The sequence below is a fragment of the Prionailurus bengalensis genome, chromosome B2, assembly GCF_016509475.1.
Source record: "Prionailurus bengalensis isolate Pbe53 chromosome B2, Fcat_Pben_1.1_paternal_pri, whole genome shotgun sequence".
Classification (NCBI taxonomy): Eukaryota; Metazoa; Chordata; class Mammalia; order Carnivora; family Felidae; genus Prionailurus; species Prionailurus bengalensis.
This window is the reverse complement of record NC_057349.1, coordinates 37,645,798-37,666,719: the sequence shown is the minus strand read 5'-3', so window position 1 is coordinate 37,666,719 and position 20,922 is coordinate 37,645,798. Positions and strand designations below refer to the sequence as shown.

Below are 20,922 nucleotides of genomic sequence, written 5' to 3'. Positions count from 1 at the left end.
TAGTTAACACCTCCATCCCTTTACATAATTGCCATTTATTTTTCTGGTGAGAATACTTAAGATTTACTGTCTATGTAATTTTCAAGTATATAATACAATATTGTTAACTATAGTCACTGTGCTGTACATTAGATTCCCAGAACTTATTTGTCTTATGACTGGAAGTTTGTGCCCTCTGACCACTATCTCCTCATTATCCCTACCCCCAGCCTCTGGAAACCTATTCTAGTCTCTGTTTCTGTGAGTTCAGTTCGTTTAGATTTTACAGATAAGTGAGATCATACACTATTTGCCTTTCTCCCTTTTAAGTTATTTCACTTAGCACAATGCCCTCCAGTTTCCTCTGTGTAGTTGCAAATGGTAGGATTTCTTTGTTACTTTTTTATGGCAGAAAAATATTCTATTGTATATGTACATATTCCATTACATGTAGAAGATAAATAATATATAAAAATCATATATACACGTCACATTTTCTTTATCCATTCATCCACTGATGAATACATAAGTTGTTTCCATGTCTTGGCTAATGCTGCAGAGAATGTGGGAGTGCAATGATCTCTTTGGCAACCAGATTTCAAATCTTTTGGATATATTTCCAGAGGAGGAGTTGCTGGATCATATGGCAGTTCTATTTTTAATTTTTTTGAGAAACCTCCATCCTGTTTTCCATAGTGGCTGCACAAATTTACATTCCCACTAACAGTGCACATGGAAGCCCATCCATTCTTGACAGGGCCATTGCATAGGAAATAGTCCCTCTCTCTTCCAGGCTTGGCCTCTTCCCAAACAGAGATAGAAGAGGTGCCTTCCACAGAATCCCATGCCCAACCCCGGGTAACTTGTTGGGCTGAAAAGCTGCCTCCTTCATCAGACCCTCATCTCTAAGTGGGCAGAGGCAGTTTTGCTCAGCTCAGAATCATCCCCAGCCAACATATTGCTTGTCACAGATCAAGTGACATTTCTTCAATGAATGAATAATAAAAAACAGAATGACTTCAGTGTTAAAAAGAGGTGTTGGCACAGAGAAAGAATGGATTAAGGAACCGGGCGAGGCATGGTGGTTGTCACCCCATTAACCACTCTGTAGGCCAGCTGTGGAGCTAAACCTGGTGCCCAGAACTTGACCCGGCGCGTGCGCAGCACTCTCCGCTCGGCCCCGCCCCAACCCCTCCCCTCAGTACTTCTCTTCAGGCCCCTCTACGGTCAGCAACCAATTAGGGAGAGGAGGCGGTCCCGGTTGGCGCGGTGCTCCTTGGGTAGTGTCCATAGTTACTGTTGCTAAGGCTCCCGCTCGCCGGAAGTGGTGGGATTCAGAAGTTTTGGGAACCTGAGCCTGAGAGAGGTCAAGGGTCAGTGCAGAGCCTGGAGGAGATGGTGAAGCAGACCATCCAGATTTTCGCGAGGGTGAAGCCTACTGTCCGGAAGCAGCAACAAGGGGTACGGGCAGCGAGGGCGCCGGCGCGGCGGGGCCTCCCAGGCAGGGGAGGGACGGCACGCGGGGCGCTAGGCTGGGGCGGGGGGTCGACTCAAGAGTCCTGCACACTCTGCCGAGGCGCTCGGCCCGCCAAGCAGACACCAGTGTCCCGCTGTCAGGGTAGACACCCAGGTCACTCTCGCCCAGCAGAGCACCCCCCCCCACCCTCGGGCGCGGACGCCGTGCACAGACCCCCTCCGGGCCCCTGGGCACGTGTATTCACGCAGGGCCAACGAGTGCGTGTGCGCGTTCGTGCGCGCACACAGGGACCGCGCCTCAACCCTGCGGCCTTATCGCACCTTTCCTGGGAGCGGTGACGCAGCTCTGTATACTCTGCGCAAAGATGCGCCCAAACGTATGTTTCTCACCGGGGCAGAACGTGTCAGCAAGAGATGCGTGTCCATACATGTCTGAGATGTTACAGATAATGTAGGTAGATACACACCAAAAACATATCTCTGTGGCCCTGCGCACAGTGGACCCTTAGGAATTTGTTGCCTAACTACATTGCATTGTGCAACGCAAACATGAACCTGTGACGTATACTTATTGCAGATGTAGATATTTTTGCATCCCTAAACAAAGAATACACATACACTCTTCGTTCTGAAAACGTTAACTGAGCATTTACTAGGTGCTTCCTCTAGTGTGCTAAACTCAGAGGTATGGAGAAGGTTAAGTGATTGCCCTTGCCATGAGCAGGGATGTTTGGTGTGCTTCTTAAATGCTTCAAAACCCGGTTTTTTTCTCCCGAGAAAGAGCATGGTTGTTCTCACCACTCAGGTGTTTTGTCTACATTATCTCAGATTCTCAGGAGAATCCTGCAAGGTTGATGTCATTTTCCTCATTTTGTAGATGAGGAAACAGAGTCTCAGGTAGATTAAATAATGTGGCCAAGCCATCCAGTCAATGAGAGGCAGAACCCTGATTTTAATTAAGGACTTTTTATTCTAAAGTTCTTAGCTCTTCAGACAAAACTTTTTTGCCTCCCAAAGTGGACTAGGTAAGGGCAATCTGGGTCTTACTCATGAGTGCCTGGAATGGGTATATTATTAATAATATTTTATATTTACCCATATGTACAATGTGTATATGTGTAACAGTATATCATAATGTAGCATTTGCCTTGTGAAATTTATGTATTTAGAGCAAGAAATAGACATCTTTGTCATCATCGTCATGAACAGTTTTTTTACTCATGGAATACTTTAAGATGCATGAGAAAAGTCCAAAGAAAATACGTGGCTTTTTTTTTAAAGGAATAAAACAGTGTAGAAAGAAACCATCGATATCTTCCCATTTTCTCTTCTAATTATATTCACTTACAAAAAGGTTTTTAAAAGTGCATCATCCATACCAAGTGTTTTATATGTAAAGTCCCTATGTACTTCTTCAGACTCTTAGCCAAAAACATGGGGCTTGTCTACATAGATTCAGCAGGTGCTTCAAGATTGGGGGGAGGGGTGGGAGTGAAGGTGGGGAGGGGGTTGACAGAGAATCTTGGAGGTAACTTTGAACTTTCTCTTTTTTTAAAGTTCAGTGTTTGGGTATTTTACTGTGCCGCCTTCTGCATTTTTTAAAAATGTTTATTTATTTATTTTGAGAGACAGAGACAGAGCATGAGCAGGGGAGGAGCAGAGAGAGAGACACAGAATCCGAAACAGGCTCCAGGCTCGACCTGTCAGCACAGAGCCCGACGCGGGGCCTGAACTCACAAACCGTGAGATCATGACCTGAGCCGAAGCCGGACGCTCAACCGACTGAGCCACCCAGGCGCCCCTCTTTTGCATTTTTTTAAGTTTATTTATTTATTTTGAGAGAGACAGCGTGAGTGGGGGAGGGGCAGGGAGAGAGGGAGAGGGAGAATCCCAAGCAGGCTCTGTGCTGTCAGCCCAGAGCCCGATGCAGGGTTCAAACTCAGGAAACTGTGAGATCATGACCTGAGCTGAAACCAAGGATGCCTAACTGACTGAGCCACCCAGGTGCCCCTTCTGCATTTCTTTGGTGAGGTCCTGTGGAGTGGATTGCTCAATACTCCAGGGAGTATTTGTGGGTCTCGTACTGTATTTTTATAATGGCATATTCTTACCAAGTTGCAACATTATGCCACATACACAAAAATAAGAGAACACAGATGAATGCATTTTGAGTTAGTGTATCCCTGCTTTCCCTCAGACATCCCACTTTTTAGCACCCTTTTTGCTCCTGAGAGATGTATGGTTATGCAGCCTGTAACATTCACCCAAGAGAAATTCAAAGGTATTTTTCTTTCTTTCCTCTTCATTTTAGGGCTCCATGACTTCATTAGTCTTTTTCCTTCAGGCACTATAAAGTAAATGGTAATAATTTATGGAATGGTAACTTAGAAGCTACGTTAGACAAACGTCTGATAATTTTAGCAATGGCCATGCTTTTAATTTGTATAGTGCTTTTAATACATTTAAAAACATGGTTACATTTGTCCTTGCATTTCTTCTAATTGTCATCTAGGTATAAAAATCCCACTGTGTCTCAAATTTAAGTATCGTTATGACTAAATGTAGAAAGTCCCTTTCTGGCTGAAAGGGACTTTTCTTTAATGCCTCAAAGAATGGCTTAATCAGAGAGGTAGAGGGTCACTCTTCTTATTGTAGTCGATGGTCCTTTCTGTCTTGTGAGCACTGAGTGTTACAGAATTTTTGAAAATGTGTGACTCACATTATAAGGAGTGCCTCACTCTTGTATGTTTCATGTCTTACACAGTCCTTTCACTCACCTGTGTAGCCATTAACTTTTTTTTTCTTTAAGTGTAGTGCCCCACAGGATATAATTTTTAAGTGTCTCTTGAGAAAATCTAGCCATGGAAAGTCTCAGACCTGATGCCATTACTTTCTACAAATAATTTTATTTTACAGGATGACTTTTCTGCATGAATTCTTCACGTTTTAAGTGAGAGGTTTCAATAAAAATCTGCTTAGGAACATTATTTAGACTTTTGGGAGATTCAGGCAGGCTTTTACTTGTTTAAGAATATGACTTTTCCCCCATAATCAAGCATCTAAATGAGTCTTAAACAGGAAATATTGCCTGTCAGAAAGAATTTTATTTCCTGGTGAAAGACAAGAAGTCTTTTTCCAAAAAAAAAAACGCTAAATCTAATGACTAACATTTTTTATGGTGCATTACAAAATGCTTCCATTTCCATGACATCATTTATCCCCACAGCAATCTTGTAAGGGAGGCAATTCTGTTTTCCTCATTTTATGAATAAAGGAACTGAGATTCTGAACGTGGTGGCTGGTCATGCAGCTGGTAAATTGAGCTCAGTGTTGGATGCAAGTCTTTGGGTACCAAATCTTACACTATTCTTTATTCCACATGACTTCTTTATAGGCTTGAGTCTTGATTTTCCTGGCCAGTAAATAAAGGAGTAGGTAACCAAGAAGAGAATCAGAGCATTTACGGTTGTAAGGGGGTTGGTGGAGACCCTTCATTTCCATATCACTCTAGAGAGGTTAAGTGATTCCTCCCAGGTCCCTTACTAATTAGTGGCTGAACTGGGAGGAGAACCTTGAAGGTGACATCAAAGACATGAATTACATATGTCTTTTGAAACCACATGTCTTTTATCAAATGCCTGAATATGTCTCATGGACACTTGGGCTGCTTTGAATATAACTTGAATTAGAGCATTCTTGTGAGCTCCCTGAGAAGTCCCAGACCCAGTCCTTTGATCTGCCTTGGCCACTTTGTAAATGCTCAGAAATGCTTGTTGGTTGTAGTAAGATGTTAATTTCTGGTACATAATTCCAGAGCAGTACTTAGATTGATGTCCTGCTTTCAGAACTATTAGTTTCTCTATGACAGAGACACTCAAATGCTCAAATTGGAATATTAGATCATTCAAAGGTGAGCTGAGCTTGGGTAGAGCACCAATTTAGGTTTTACCTCTTTTCCAGTTCTATATATTTGTTTGAGTCTGCACACAATTCAGAGGCAAAGTATCCAAATTATGCTATGTTATGGTCTATCTTGAAAGTATAATTTTTGTACAATCACAATGCCTATCATGATAACATGTTCATAGTTCAAGCCTTAATTTTACCGTGATATGTTCATTGGTTGTCTTCATGTTTGCAGATTTATTCCATAGATGAAGATGAAAAATTAACACCTAGCTTGGAAATTATCGTACCTCACGATTTGGCAGATGGATTTGTGAACAATAAGCGAGAAAGCTACAAATTTAAGTAAGTTTATCGTTCTCTTTCATTTGTGTTTCACTATGGAACTCTTGTGGTGCATTAATGTCCACTGTGAAAGCATTAGTACTATTTCTCAGGGAGAGTGTAGTGTGGTTCTCGATCTCCTCCAGTAGGTAGATTTCAAATTGTCTTTTCATTGCTGTGCCTACAGTTGAAAAGAGGGTGTATTTCTCTATCCAAGATGCTGTCCCAAGATCCCAGCCTTTCTTTGCTGCATCTGCTTATCTAGTGTTGTCCTTTTCCTACGTGGCCTACTATGGTTTGACACTTACGGGAAGCTCAGTGTAGGACTAAACTTTATTAAAGTCAAGAACTTATGTGCCCTGTATAGATGAACCTTCTCCACAACATAAATGATATGTGGACCTCATATGCCCATATGTATGCTCCATATCGGTATTGTCTAAGGTAGTGACCACTAGCCCACAGGTAGCTCTTAAGCACTTGAAATGTAGCTGTTTCCTGAACCGGGATGTGCTCTAAGTATAAAATAGATCAAGGAGTTTTGAAGGCTTAGCGTGAAAAAAAAAAAGAAGAATGTAAAACATCTCAAGAATGTTTTCATATTGATCGCATATTAAAATGATAACACTTTGGGAGGCGCCTGGGTAGCTCAGTCGGTTAAGCGTCAGACTTTGTCTCAGGTCATGATCTCGTGGTTTGTGGGTTCGAGCCCTGCATCAGGCTCTGTGCTGACAGCCCAGAGCCCGGAGCCTACTTTGGATTCTGTGTCTGTCTCTCTCTCTGCCCCTCCCCACTTGTGCTCTGTGTCTCTCTCTCTCATGAAATGAATGAACATTAAAAAAAAATGGTAACGTTTTGGGATATATTAGATTCAAAGCAGATTATTAAAATTAACTTTATGTGTTTCTTTTTTTTTTTTAATTTTTTTCAACGTTTTTAATTTATTTTTGGGACAGAGAGAGACAGAGCATGAACGGGGGAGGGGCAGAGAGAGAGGGAGACACAGCATCGGAAACAGGCTCCAGGCTCCGAGCCATCAGCCCAGAGGCTGACGCGGGGCTCGAATTCACGGACCGCAAGATCGTGACCTGGCTGAAGTCGGACGCTTAACCGACTGCGCCATCCAGGCGCCCCTATGTGTTTCTTTCTTAAGAAAACAGTGGCTACTGGAAAATTTTAAATTACATATATACTCACATTTATGGATTACATGATATTTCTTTTGGACACTGCTGAACTGTACGGATCAGGTGCAACGTACCCAACAGCCACCCCTGGATTGTCATCAGTGCCTTTGGTCCAGATTCTCTTTGAGTAGCCAGTCTTTGAATTGGGGCGGGGGGGGGGTGGTGGTGTGGTTTGGGCTACTTCGTGCTGCCTTTATTCTGTAGTTTCAGATTGTGCTGGTGTCTTTCATGCCTACTTTTGACTTTTAAAGCAGTTTGAGCCCAAGTTAAAGCCATATTTGATCTCTGCCTGAGTTTAGGGAGTGGATTTCTGGGTCCTGCTGAAAGAATCCTAATTGCTGTCTTGCATTTCTCTCCAGGCTGCTTTTTTTTTTTTTAATGTTTATTTATTTATTTTGAGAGACAGAGAGTGGGGGGAGGGGCAGAGAGAGAGGGAGAGAGAGAATCCTAAGCAGGCTCAGTGCTGTCAGCGCAGAGCCCAACATGGGGTTTGATCTCATGAACCATGAGATTATGACCTGAGCTGAAACCAAGAGTCAGACGCTTAACCAACTGAGCCCCCCCAGTGCCCCTCTTCCCAGGCTATTTGCACGGGCCCTGTTTTAATAGTTTCTGCTCTTGAACTTTGCATAAAACCCATCCAGATATTGTTTATGGTTCTCTCTTTCTCTAATTCTTATTTATTCCTCTTTATTTATGTATGTCTTGTGTAAGTTCTCTTTGGTCTTGACAGCCTACCCTTTGTGCCTCATTTATATATTTCTCCTCCCACCTGTACCCCATCTGCTTGTGTCTCCTTGTATCATAAGCAAAGGTGGGATCGCTAGCACGCAGTTGCAGAGTGAGGTGGTCCTCACCCTGTCTTTTTGGCTTCCCGTTGCCTTTCATTGTCTTCTTTAAGGAGTAGGCTTATAAAACATGACTTATTTTTTGTGAAGCAGGCCATTTCCCGCTGATGTAAGCATGCTACCCTGCTTGGGCTTTCATGACAGCTGGGCAAAGAGCATCTCTAAAAAGCCACAGTTTGCTGAAACAGTTTATTCAGCATGATTCTATGTGACTGTTAGGAAGCGATTGGCCATGTCTCTATCTATGGGCCCTTTCCAAAGTATTTTTTCTATTATGTAGGTACAAATAGTGCCTTTAAACATGTTCATTGAAAAAGTGTTATTTGCTGGGCACCAGCTCAGGTCATGATCTCCTGGTTCATGAGTTTGAGCCCTGCATTGGGCTCTGTGTGGGACAGCATGGAGCCTGCTTGGGATTCTCTCTCTCCCTTTCTCTGCCCCTTCCCCACTTGCACACACTCACTTACACTTTCTCTCAAAATAAATAACAAATAAGCTTTTTAAAAAAGAAAAAGTGGGGCACCTGGGTGGCTCAGTAGGTTAAGCATCCGACTTCAACTCAGGTCATGATCTCGCGGTCTGTGAGTTCGAGCCCCGCGTCGGGCTCTGAGTTGATGGCTCAGAGCCTGGAGCCTGCTTCGGATTCTGTGTCTCCCTCTCTCTCTGACCCTCCCCCGTTCATGCTCTGTCTCTCTCTGTCTCAAAAATAAATAAATGTTAAAAAAAAAATTAAAAAAAAAAAGAAAAAGAAAAAGTGTTATTTGCTTATTTTTAAAGTTTTTTACTTCAAAGGAGAGAGTGAGAGAGAGCATGAGTGGGGGAGGGGAAGAGAGAGAGATTGAGAGGGAGAGAGAGAGAATCCCAAGCAGGCTCCACAGTGTCAGTGCAGAGCCCAATGTGAGGCTTGAACTCACAACCGTGAGATCATGACCTGAGCTGAAATCAGAGTGAGGTGCTTAACTGACTAAGCCACCCAGATGTCCCTATCTGCTTATTTTTAATCCTCTTATTCATTCTTTCAAAGTCTCTAGATTAAAGATATTGGCTTTAGTATTTTAAATAAAGAGATTAATAAAGTATTTAACTTTAACTCATGTTCGGAGGTAAATATTTCAGCATTTTAAGGGTGTTTTTTCCCTAGAAAATTCATTCATTCAATCAACCAATATTTATTGACCCTCCACTGTATGCCTTATAATGGCTAGGAATACAGCAGGGAGCGCAGCAAAGGCCCTGCTCGCATGGTGCTTACATTTTAGTGCGAGGAGGTGGTTAGGCAGATCAGAAGTGCAGTATATATCAGAAAGTGTAGGGGCGCCTGGGTGGTGCAGTCGGTTAAGCGTCCGACTTCAGCCAGGTCACGATCTCGCGGTCCGTGAGTTCGAGCCCCGCGTCAGGCTCTGGACTGATGGCTCGGAGCCTGGAGCCTGTTTCCGATGCTGTGTCTCCCTCTCTCTCTGCCCCTCCCCCGTTCATGCTCTGTCTCTCTCTGTCCCAAAAACAAATAAAAACGTTGAGAAAAAAAAAAAAAAAGAAAGTGTAAAGTGCCATGGAGAAAATGTATGGCAGGCTGGGGAATAAGGAGTGCCGGGAAGAGGGGCAGCAAAGGGGAGGGATGGTTCCAGTGTTCATAGGGCAGTCAGGGAAGGTGTTATAGGAAGCTGCTAGTTGAGCTTGAAGGAGGGGAGGAAGTCAGACATTCAGTTATCTGAGGGATTGGGATTCCAGGCAAAGGAGATGCGAAGAGTGAAGAACGAGTCCCTGAGGTGGGAGAGTGCTGGCATGTCTGAGGCAGAGTAAAGGGATCTGTGTGGCTGCAGGAGAGTGAGCAATGGGGAGAGAGGAGAAGAAGAAGGTTAAAGGGGCGACAGAGTGACCAGATCGTAGGGAGCCCTGTAAGTCACTGTAAGGATTCTTTTGGGGGAGAAGTCATCATAAGCTTTTTCTTCCCAAAATGTTATGGGAAGGTAATGGAGGGTTTTGAGCAGAAGAATGAAATAATTTCACTTACATTTTAGCAGGATCATTTCTCCTGGCATGTGAAAATAGACCGTAAGATTCTACTCAGACAGCTGTTTCAAGAGAGACCAGGCAAGAAACTATGGTAGCTTGGGCTGGAGTAGTAGCAAGTGGAAATGTTGAGAAATAGGTGGATGCTAGATGTATTTTGAAGGTTAGAGCTGACGGAGTTGGCCAGTGGGTTGGATATAGAGTGTAATGGAAGGAGAGGGGTCAAGGGTGCCCTAAGGGTTTTGGACTGAATTTTCGGAAGGATGGAGTTGTTGTTTGCTAGGATGAGGAGGGTCAGTAAGAGCAAGTTTGGGATGGGAAGAGATGAGCCTGTGCCAGATTTGCCCTGAAATTTACAAAGAGCCTATGCAACTTCCTGGTAAGTGAAAGGACCTCCAAGGAATCAGGACACTTAAGGTTTGTCTCAGGGAGCATTATTGATTAGCTCCAGGGCCATGCGTAAATTGCTTTATCTCCCTGGGCCTCAGGTTCCTCCTCTGTAAAAGATTCCACCGAACTTCTTAAGCTCTATGGTTCTATTTTGTTCTTCCGTGGTTTTCAGAAGCTAGTTGATCATAATGGCTCTTCAAATTACTATGTAACTACATTATATAAAATAAAATATTTTGGGATGATGATATTTGGTCTTTAATTAACATTGTATGATTTATTGAAATGCCTGCCATCTCTTTGCATGGCGGTGGATGTGATTCCTATTAGGGAGGTGGAGTTGAGAATGGCTGATTGATTCCCTCAGGCATCACCAGCCTGGTTAAAGAAGCAAATTGGCCTTATCATCATCATCCTCAAAAGCGCTGTTGAGTCTGTGCTCAGGTGAGCATTTGAACAGCCATGTCCCCGGTGTTAGGTCAGCATTCATATCCGAAGGGGTGCACCTCATGGGTTTTGAGTATTCTGGGCACAGTTGGTAAGTACTACTGTCTAAGATAAAATCTTGCCTGCAAAATGACATGGTAGCCAGAGGGTCTGACAGTCTCTCTTTGTATGGTTTCATTGTTTGCTTCTTCAAAAGGGAGGTTGAGAAGCTCTAAGGAACTTTTGAAGTTAACGTTGATTAAAGACAATGAATTTCATTCCATTTAGATTTCCCACCCATCTCCAGGCATCCTTCTGAACTCCTTCATAGTGCAAATAGTCCCACATTTCATGTAGTCTCTACTGTAATTGAACATGTGTCCGACTCACTTGTGAGTCACAAGTGAGACACGTAGACCAAAGGTTCCTAAGCCACTCTGAAAGCTGCTTCAGATGCCCTCAACATGTTTGTTTTACAGGTTTTGCTTTAAAGCCACACCACCCCTAATTTTGATTTTGAACAAATTTAAATACGCAGGAGAGGTAGAAGAATAATGCGATTGCCTCTCCTTTACGCTTGGTGGAGGATTCACCAATTGTTAACATTTGCCCTATTTGTTTATGCTTCTCTTCTTTCTCTCCCTTACTCCCCCTCCTCCTTTCCTTCCCCATTTCTCTCTCTCTTACTTTCTTTGTGATCTTTTTTTAATGTTTATTTATTTTTGAGAGAGAGAGAGAGAGAGACAGTGTGTGAGTGGGAGAGGGACAAGAGAAAGAGGAAGAGAGAGAATCCCAAATGGGCTCCACGCTGACAGCAGAGAGCCTAATGCGGAGCTTGAACTCACAAACTGTGAGATCATGACCTGAGCCAAAATCAGGAGTCAGACGCTTAACCCACTGAGACACCCCAGCACCCCTGTTCATGATCTTGTAATGAGGACCATACTTGCTGGTAGCACCTTCCCACACTATAAAAGAATATTGTGTGTCTCCTACCCCAAGTTTCCCACTGTGCCTGTGCCCCTGTACCAAGCTCAGTGCCATTGGGAGAAGAGCAGCATTGACACCATTCTACCTCCCCGAGGCCCTGGCCTGGCCAATCTGATAAAGCCTTTTCTTTGCAGGACAGGTCTGTCTTCATTTACTTTTTGACCTTTGATTCATGATCAACCAAATGGGACAAAACTATCCTGCAAATTAAGTCACGGAGGCAGCGCCCATTAATGGAAAATCAACTTCAGTTCACGATTTTAAAACTAAGTTCTATAATCATACATTTCACAGCTGTGTCCTTCCCTTACAGGTCAGACATCAGAAGTTCTTTGGGTGTTTACATCCTGTTCTTGGGTTTCCATTTCACGCACTTATCTGGATTTGAATTTGATGCCAGTTGCAGACACTGTCCCTCTTGAGACCTAAAGAACACACAGTTTATTATTTGGTTCAAAGCTGCTGCAGTTTTTCAGAGGGATTTATTGTGCAGATCTTGTCAAAGCAATACTGTTTACCCACCATGTGTATACAGGGGTACAACAGTGCAGTGTGGTTGGGACTACAGGGCAAACATTGTGTTAGGTTAGGTAAGCCCAGTGATGTAAATATGGGGTCATTTACAAAGCTTTTGGGAAAAAAGTATTAATCCAATTGTGTTTGAAGCTCAGCCTTGAAATAATCACCACTCTCATATTTGCAGATTTCAAAGAATTTTTGATCAGGGTGCAAACCAGGAGACCATTTTTGAAAACATTGCCAAACCAGTTGCCGAGAGGTAGGATTTCCTATGTTTTGTTCGATGGGTTAGTGGTTTTCATCTTGTCTTCAATTTTCAGATAATTGTGGTAATGTTCTTCGGTGTATCAATTATATACTCAGGCTACAGGGCATGTCATGATGATAGTATTAATACCTTCTATCCATGTAGCTGTTTGTTTTAGATTTAGAAGCTGAGCCTCAAAACAAACCAGTGAGGTAGACAGAATAGCCACTATTACTCCCATTTTAAAAGATACATACCTCTCTGAGGATTGGAGAGATTAAGTGATGTGCTCAGGATTGCATGGCTAGTGGTGGTGGACTCCTGGGTGGTTTTCTGTTAACTGCAGGGCTCTTTCATCAATACAGCATTTCAAACATATGGTTGGAGGGATGAAGGATGAGGTATGGGTGACACCTGGGAGGCCAACTAATGGTTGACCCAGCTGTACCTCAGTGTAATAACTACTTTTCAAAGCTTGGTCCTTAGTTCTTACATCCCTTGTGTTTCTACATATTTAGACAGTTCTAGGCTACTGACCGTTGGAACCAAGCTCACATGAGAATACCCAATAAATCAGAATGCCATTGTATTAGTATATATTGGCAAATTCTCTTTGGGACCAGACGCTCAAAGTCTCTTTGGGACCTTTGATAAGCACGGTCTCCTCTTGTAGGGAATCTGTATGGGAAACTACTACTACTTAAGGTTATTTTCTGATCCTGACATTAGTTGGATAATTTTGATGATCTCATAATCCCCAAATACATCTGTCTTTATGCTTACAATAAAAAATGTACAGACAGTCCCCAACTTAGGATTGGTTCAGTTAATGATTGGTCAACTTTAGGGTGGTGTGAAAGTGATAGGCATTCAGTAGAAATCCTATTCTGAATTTCGAATTTTGACCTTTTCCCGGGCTGGGGATACACAGCACAGTGCTCTCTCATGATGCTGGGCAGAGGCAGTGAGCACAGCTCCCTGTCAGCCACACGATCACAAGGGTCAGCAACCAATGCTCTTACAACCATTCTGTCCCCATATAACCATTTTGTTTTTCACTTTCAGCACAGTACTTAATAAATTACATGAGATATTCAACACTTTAGTATAAAACAGGCTTTGTGGTAGATGTTTTCAGCCACCTGTAGGCTAATTAAGGTTCTGGACACAGTGAAGGTGGGCTAAGCTGAGCTATGATGTTCGGTAAGCTAGGTGTATTAAGTGCATTTTCAACTTAGGGTATTTTCAACTTACTGTGGGTTTATCGGATGGAACCTCATTGTAGGTGGAGGAAGATCTATACCTACTAAATAGACCCATTTTTAATTCCACTAATCGGTGTACCCTCTCCCACAGACATTGCTGGAAACTCATTGTCACCTTTTGTCTTTCAAACTCCTTTGCTTTATGAATCTTACTCAAACTAAGTATTTCTCTTTTAATACAATCTTTCTCCACGGTGGGTGAAATACAGTTGAGTAGGCTTCGGCTATTTTAGTTACAGTCACAGTTCAATAACCTCTTTAGGTTAAATTCAGATCTCCTTGGCGTGCCTGGGTGGCTCAGTTGGTTAAGCCTCTGACTCTTGATTTTGGCCCAGATTATGATCTCGTGGTTCAGGAGTTTGAGCCCCACATTGGGGCTGTCAGTGCGGAAACTGCTTGGGATTCTCCTTCTCATCCCCTTTCTCTGCCCTTCCCCTGCTCATGCTTGTGCTCTCTCTCTCTCTCTCTCTCGCAAAACAAATAAACTTAAAAAAAAATTCAGAGCTCCTTGACTGGATGTCACACTTGTCTAAAATTCTCTTCCTTTTAGTCATCTTTTGGGTTATGTCATTTTTCAGATAGCTGACCTCATTTTGAAATTTCCTAAAATCATTCAGGGAGGGAGCCTTCGTTTCAGTTTCCTGGATGTCTGGTATTTCTTGTCATTACTAATGAGCCCACCTCCCCTCAGTCTTGAGCCCACCTCCCCTCCAGCTCTTGTTGGGTCTCTGGGCCTGGAATCATCTTCCTTCAGAGATCTGCATGGTTGTCCTTGAAGTCTTGCTCCTTTGTCAGCTTCTCAGGAAGGCCTTCCTTTATTAGCTGCATTTGAAATTGCACTCCCTTTCACCCTTCCCCATTTTATTTTTTTTAGCACTTATCAATCTGACATACTACCTAGTTGGGTTGTTTATTAGTGTTCTGGTCCATCCTTCTCTAGAACAAAAGCTCCACAAAGGCTGGGATTTGTTTTGTTCACTGACTTGACAATGACACCCAATCCGATGATGATGAGATTTCAAGAATGACAGGCATTTTCATCCAGGCTGCCCAAGTTGTTCCTAGTGGAGCCTATATTTCAGCTATAGGAAACATTCCTCTTTGTCCTTTTTAGTACTTACCTCCTTGTATCCCATTTTTCCTGAAAATATTTTTGCTATTTTATTTTTTTCTGTTAGCCTTTATTTAATCTTTCTCGATCTCTTAATTCAACTTCCCTGTGACCTTTTGTTTTACTATCTAAGTAAAAGATAGCTGGCCTTTCTTTTTCAGCCACACTCAGAGCCCCTGACCTGTAATTGGCTATTTGAACCTGTTTGTATCTATTATGATTATGATAATGATGTTTGGAGCCATTCTTCCGATTTTAATTTATTTTTTCCACTTACCATACTTTCCATTTTTTCCTCTTTTGCTGTTTGCTGGTTTGACTGTACTTGTCACTGCTGCTGATATCCATTTTCTCCCTCAAGGTGTATGTTGTACTTCAGCCACTCCAGGGTTGTTGAAGTTCAGATATTTAAACTCATTCTTTTGTTTTGTTTTGTTTTTTGTTTTCCCCTCAATATCTAAAGTTTCTCCCCCTGTGTGTCTCTCACTTCGCACACTTTCACTTTGCCTTTCCTCCTTTTACAATCTCCAGTGTTGGGACCAGCTGGTAACTGCATTCTGGATTGTTGTTCATCATTTTTATCATCACTCTTTATTCGTATTTATCTCTGAGTTAATATTTGTTTCTTTGCTCATCACTGTTTCTTATACTTATGTCTACTTCTTGGATTCCTTTTGAGTATGGCTGGTAATAATTTCTTAGAGAGTTCAAGACTGGGGAACTTTTGGAAGCTTTTCATCCCCTTTCACAGTTAAAATGGAATTTGGGTATACAATAATTCTAGCTTAAACATTCCGTTCTCATGGGGCGCCTGGGTGGCTCAGTTGGTTAAGCGTCCGACTTCAGCTCAGGTCATGATCTCATGGTTCATAGGTTTGAGCTCCACGTCGGGCTCTGTGCTGCTTGGGATGCTCTTTCTCCCTCTGTCTCTATCCTTCCCCCACTTGCTCGCTCTCTCTCAAAATAAATAAATAAACTTAAAAACAATTTCCTTTCTCTTGTAACTGTGAAGACACTGCTCTATTGCCTCATTGCCAGAAGTGTTGCTGAAGAGATGTCAATGTCAATGTGTATCTTAGTTCTTAGGAAATGCCTTTTTTTTTTTTTTTTCTTTTCTGGAAGTTTTTAGGATGTTTGGATTTTGTTCTTTTTTTAATGGAATTTCATATCAGTGAATCCCTTGATAGTCTAGGTATGGCTATTTTTTCATGTGTTCATGTATTCTTGTCTCATTCAGCCATTTCTGTCTGAAAACCTTACATATTCAAGCTCGAGTGTTAGGTTATCACACTGTTAATATCTTTAATAATTAACACAATAATTCCCTTCCCTCCAACTTATTTTTGGAACTTCTGTTTCTATAACTAGCACTTCTCTCCTCCCAATATTATAACTGTCCATTCATAGTCCCCATCTCTTTGTTTTTTGGTTCTGAGTCCTGAAAGAATTTGTTAGCTCAGTGTTCTAGCATGGTAATTTCCTTTTCAGCTGTGCTTTTCATTCTTTGTCACCTGCCTCTCACATTTTTAATTTTAGCAATTTTATTTTTCACTTCTAGGAGATGGAAACAAAGTCTGTTCTTGTTTATTTTAAAAAAAAATTTTTTTTTTTCAACTTTTATTTATTTTTGGGACAGAGAGAGACAGAGCATGAACAGGGGAGGGGCAGAGAGAGAGGGAGACACAGAATCGGAAACAGGCTCCAGGCTCTGAGCCATCAGCCCAGAGCCCGACGCGGGGCTCGAACTCCCGGACCGCGAGATCGTGACCTGGCTGAAGTCGGACGCTTAACTGACTGCACCACCCAGGCGCCCCTGTTCTTGTTTATTGATATGATATCTTTCCTTTTCACTCTGAAGACAATTATTATCTTCCTTTGAATTGGCTTTTTTTCTATATACCTTCTTTTTTTTAATGTTTATGCTCTACTATTGCTTTCCTCATATTTCATATTTCCCTCAGATACATATTTCCCTCAGGTACATATTTCCCTCAGATATTTGATGCTTTTAAGAAATACTTGCTATTCCCCCATGAATATTAGTCTTCAGGAATACATGCTCAACAAAAATCCAGCCACTCATCTCGGCCCTTTGAAGGCTGTTCTGTTGGGTTAACCCATTGTAGCTTAATCCTGGTACTGTATACAATTAAAGCTAAATAAAATTAGTGCTATTTCTTTCCAAAGTTGTGTAATTCAGGAGCCTTACTAATTTAGACTCATCTTTTCCTACTTAAGTCAAAAAGTGACGTGATTGCATGACTACAGAACTGCATGCCAGTGGTGAGAAGTTATAAAACTTTACGTTTGTGTCACTGGAAATTAAGTAAAAGAATCTTTGTGGTTAGTTGTTTATTATTTAGTACATCCCCCCTAGGAAGCATTTTATCATTCTTCCTCTTTTGAACTTTGATTTTTCTGAAATATATCCTATGCAAAATCAGCCTTTTATCATATTAATTCACTCATTGGTTTTGGACTAATTTTTTATAAAGATAAAATTTAGTAGCTGTGCAAGTATGTGTAGTATATGGTATTGCACCGTATGCAAGAGCTTGTAGTTTTTTGTTTTTAATTTTATTATTGAAGTATAGTTGACATACAATATTATATTCATTTCAGGTGTAAGGAACTTGTGATTTTATTTGATATCTCACTCAGTGTTATTCTTCTCAAGCTGGGTTGCATCTATCTTGGGAGGATGTGGTGGTCTATCAGGGGATGCCTGAAGCCACAAGCCAAACCTGGCACATCATCCTGGAGGGTGAATCATCACCTGGAGGGTGAATTTTAGTGAAAAATTTAAGGAGAGAATGTTGAAGTCTAAACTTTTCTGAGGTCCCATCACATGCACTTGAAATTCAAAAGAATCCCAGGTCTTTGTGGTGCCTGGGTGGCTCAGTTGGTTAAGCGCCCGACTTCGGCTGGGGTCATGATCTCATAGTTCGTGGGTTCGAGCCCCATGTCAGGCTCTGTGCTGACAGCTCAGAGCCTGGAGCCTGTTTCAGATTCTGTGTCTCCCTCTCTCTCTCTGCCCCTCCCCTGTTCACACTCTGTCTCAAAAATAAATAAACAGCAAAACAAAAACAAAAACACACAAACAAAGAAACAAAAAGAATCCCAGGTCTTCAGCCAATCTTATGTGTTACCTAAAAGCTTGGGGTGTGGGAAATTTTATGTGCAGTGAGTGCTTTTGGAGCAATCTGGAAGTCTAGTGTTTTAGAGGAAGGCAGTTTGACCAAAACGAATAGGGTGCACACCGTGAGGGGGACTGGTTGTACCAAAGACAGAGGGCCCCATAGCTGGGCCTGGATAGCCATAGCACCTGCAGTGCAAGAAGTCCAGCCAGGCTCGTTTTGGAAACTCTGTTAGTCACTCTGAACCAGTTCTTCTAACCTTTGATTTCACCAGGGTTGAACAACACCAAGTGCAGCCTTTCAGTTTATTTTGAGTAGAGGTTGAAGGGAAAAAGCAACCTCCCAGGGTTACAACCACAGACTTGGAGGACTTTTGAGAGTACTTGAACCTGCTGGGGTTGGGGGGGCGGGGGGGTTGGGCGGGGCAGGGCTTGGGAGAGGGCGTTTTCTTGTGGGAGGGACAGCCCACACTCCCTCCCGGTAGGGCCAGGGCCACGCCCCTCAGGGCTGTAGCTGTGGCTCTAAGAAGTAGGTCCTGGTGCCCATGCTGTTGGTTGTATAGCTTGCCCAGTCCTGCTGCATGAGCAGAGACAGGGAGGCCAGAATGGGGTAGAAGAGAAGGCGCAAAAGAGTACTTGCACACATAAACTGAAATCTTACTGTGGACTCATGCTTCTTCCCCCTCTGGCTCAAACAATGTGGCATCAGTGGAATAATCTGATTCCGGCCTCAGCCCTGTGACAAACTTACCTTGAGACTCTGGGTCAGACCTGTCCCTTCTGAATCAGTCATCCCCTCGGAGAAAGGGAGATGCCAACAATACCAAGTTTACAGGATTATTTTGAGGCTGAAAGAAATATGTACTATGTGAACTTCAACACCTTCTTCAGTCTAAGTGTTGAAAAAATTAGACATATGTACTCTTTTCCACTTTAAAAATATGTCCAGTAGCTTATGGCTTCAGACCAAGATGAAGTAAATACACTTCTCTCTACTCCTTTCACTAAGTGTAAGTAAAAACTCTGGGCATTATATGTAAAAGAAATACGAGAAGATTCTGAGAAGGTAGACTGGCCAGGGAACCTCCAGACCTGAGGAATGACATGGGTGTGTGTGTGTGTGTGTGTGTGTGTGTGTGTGTGTGTGTGTTGCCTCATGTGTCCCAGACTAGATGCTGTCAAAACTGGCAACCCAGAAACACCAACAGGCTCAGACAAAAATGGAAAGAAAAGTCTGTTCTCTATACCCAGGGGACCAGGAAAGGGACAGCCTAGTGAGACAGAAACTTTTTGAGACTAGTTGCCCTGCTCCACCCAGATACCATGGAAAAATCCCGCCGCCCTACCCCAACAGCAAAGGCCTGGCTATCGCGAGGCACCCCATCCCCCACTGCCAGGGTGGTATCAGAGGAGTGGGAAGACTCATCCCCATGTGGAGGTAACAGCTTCTGCCTCTCCCTCTCCCTCCCCCAAGTTGTCATTGGAAGTCACATGGGATCCTGGGGTTCACCACCGACCAGCAGTAACAAGGCCTCCCTCACCCTGCTGTGGTATCAGTGAGCAGCAACCAGGTGCCCCTCCCTGTCCTACCCAGGGGCATGACAGATGAGGCCTAGAAGGGAGCCTGAATTCTCGCCTCCACCCACAGGAATAAGGGCCCCCCACAAGTGTGAAGACTGGGTGGGGAGCCTGGGCCTTCACCCCTACCTGGCAGTGGTGAGGTAGCACCTTGCTGCTCCCACTATCATATTGTCAGAGGAGGCATGCCAAAAGAAGATTTAAGTATGTTCGGGAATCTCATTAACATCATACCTAAGCTACCCAGGATACGTTGAAAATCATTTATCAGATAGGAGATATCAGGAATCTGGAAAATATCAATTTGCATAAGAAGAAATAATCAACACATGCCAGTATGTAGATAACATAGGTCTGGAATAACCTAGCAAGGATTTTAAGCAGCTATCACAAAAATGCTTCCATGAGCAGTTATGAACATGCTTGAAACACATGAAAAGATTTAAAGTCTCAGCAAAAAAATAGAAGATCTAAAGGAGAACCAAATGGGAATTTAGAACTGAAAAGTACAATAACCGAAATAAAAAGTTTGATGGATAGCTAACCAGCAGGAGGGAGAGGTCAGAGAAAAGAATCAATGAATTTGAAGCGGTAACAATAGACATTACCCAATATGGACAATAGAAAGAAAATAGGCTGGAAAACAAAATGAAAAACCAAACCAAAGTGAACAAACCCTCAGGGACCCGTGAGAACTCTAGCAAAAATCTAATATTCATGTCATCAGAGTCCCCAAGGAGAGGAGAAAGAGAGCAGGGTTGAAAAGTATTCAAAGAAGTAATGGCTGAAAATTCCCCAAATTTGGCAAAAGGCCTAAATCTAGAGCTTTAAGAAACTGAGCAAATCCCAAACAGGATCAACTCAAATCCATTCTAGGACAAGTTATAGTTAAACTTCAGAACACTCAAGACAAAGGAAAAAAACCTGAAAGCAAAGGGAAAGAAATGATACCTTACTTATAGGGGGAAAAGTTGAATTATGGAGGCTTTCTGTCTCAAAATAAATAAACTTTATGTTTTTTAATTAAAATTTTTTTTTTAATGTTTAGTTTTGAGAGAGAGATACACACAGAGTGTGAGTGGGTGAGGGATAGAGAGAGAGGAGGACACAGAATCCAACGGAACTCAAGAGCGATGGGATCGTGACCTGCGCCGAAGCTGGATGCTTAATGGACTGAGCCACCCAGGTGCCCCAAGTAAACTTTGATAAAAAGAGAAACCTTTAGTGTCATTTGTTCTTCTATTTAGTAGATTTGGTAATCTAAATCATTAGACTAGAACTTCTCCCCCAAGGGACTCAATAAAGTTAATTCCATTAGACATTCACCAAAACATCCCTGCCAGTAAACACTTTATTTTTCTCAAAATTGGCTTTCAAGCAGCAAACATTGGTTACCACCAAATTAGACAAGAACCCACTGGCTCCCACAGATCTGTTCAACTTCTGGCCACAGTTTTACTTCACCAGATGTGTTGTTCACAAACACGTACCTGTGCTTGGTGCCATTTCTTGCTATGCTGAAATTTCCTG

At 42.6% G+C, this 20,922-nt stretch overlaps 1 protein-coding gene across 2 annotated transcripts in view; it reads left to right on the top strand.

The window, feature by feature from the left end:
- Positions 1–1,227: 1,227 nt before the first annotated feature.
- KIF6 (kinesin family member 6) overlaps positions 1,228–20,922 on the top strand; it is a 387,728-nt gene continuing 368,033 nt past the window's right edge. Inside the window, exons 1-3 of one of the 2 annotated variants that reach the window (XM_043591310.1) lie at positions 1,229–1,440; positions 5,597–5,706; positions 12,240–12,314. In XM_043591310.1, the coding sequence (XP_043447245.1) occupies positions 1,375–1,440; positions 5,597–5,706; positions 12,240–12,314 (251 nt within the window). In that variant the 5' untranslated portion in view covers positions 1,229–1,374. Of the gene's footprint in view, positions 1,441–5,596; positions 5,707–12,239; positions 12,315–20,922 lie in introns of both variants that reach the window. The other variant, XM_043591311.1, reaches the window with a different exon arrangement.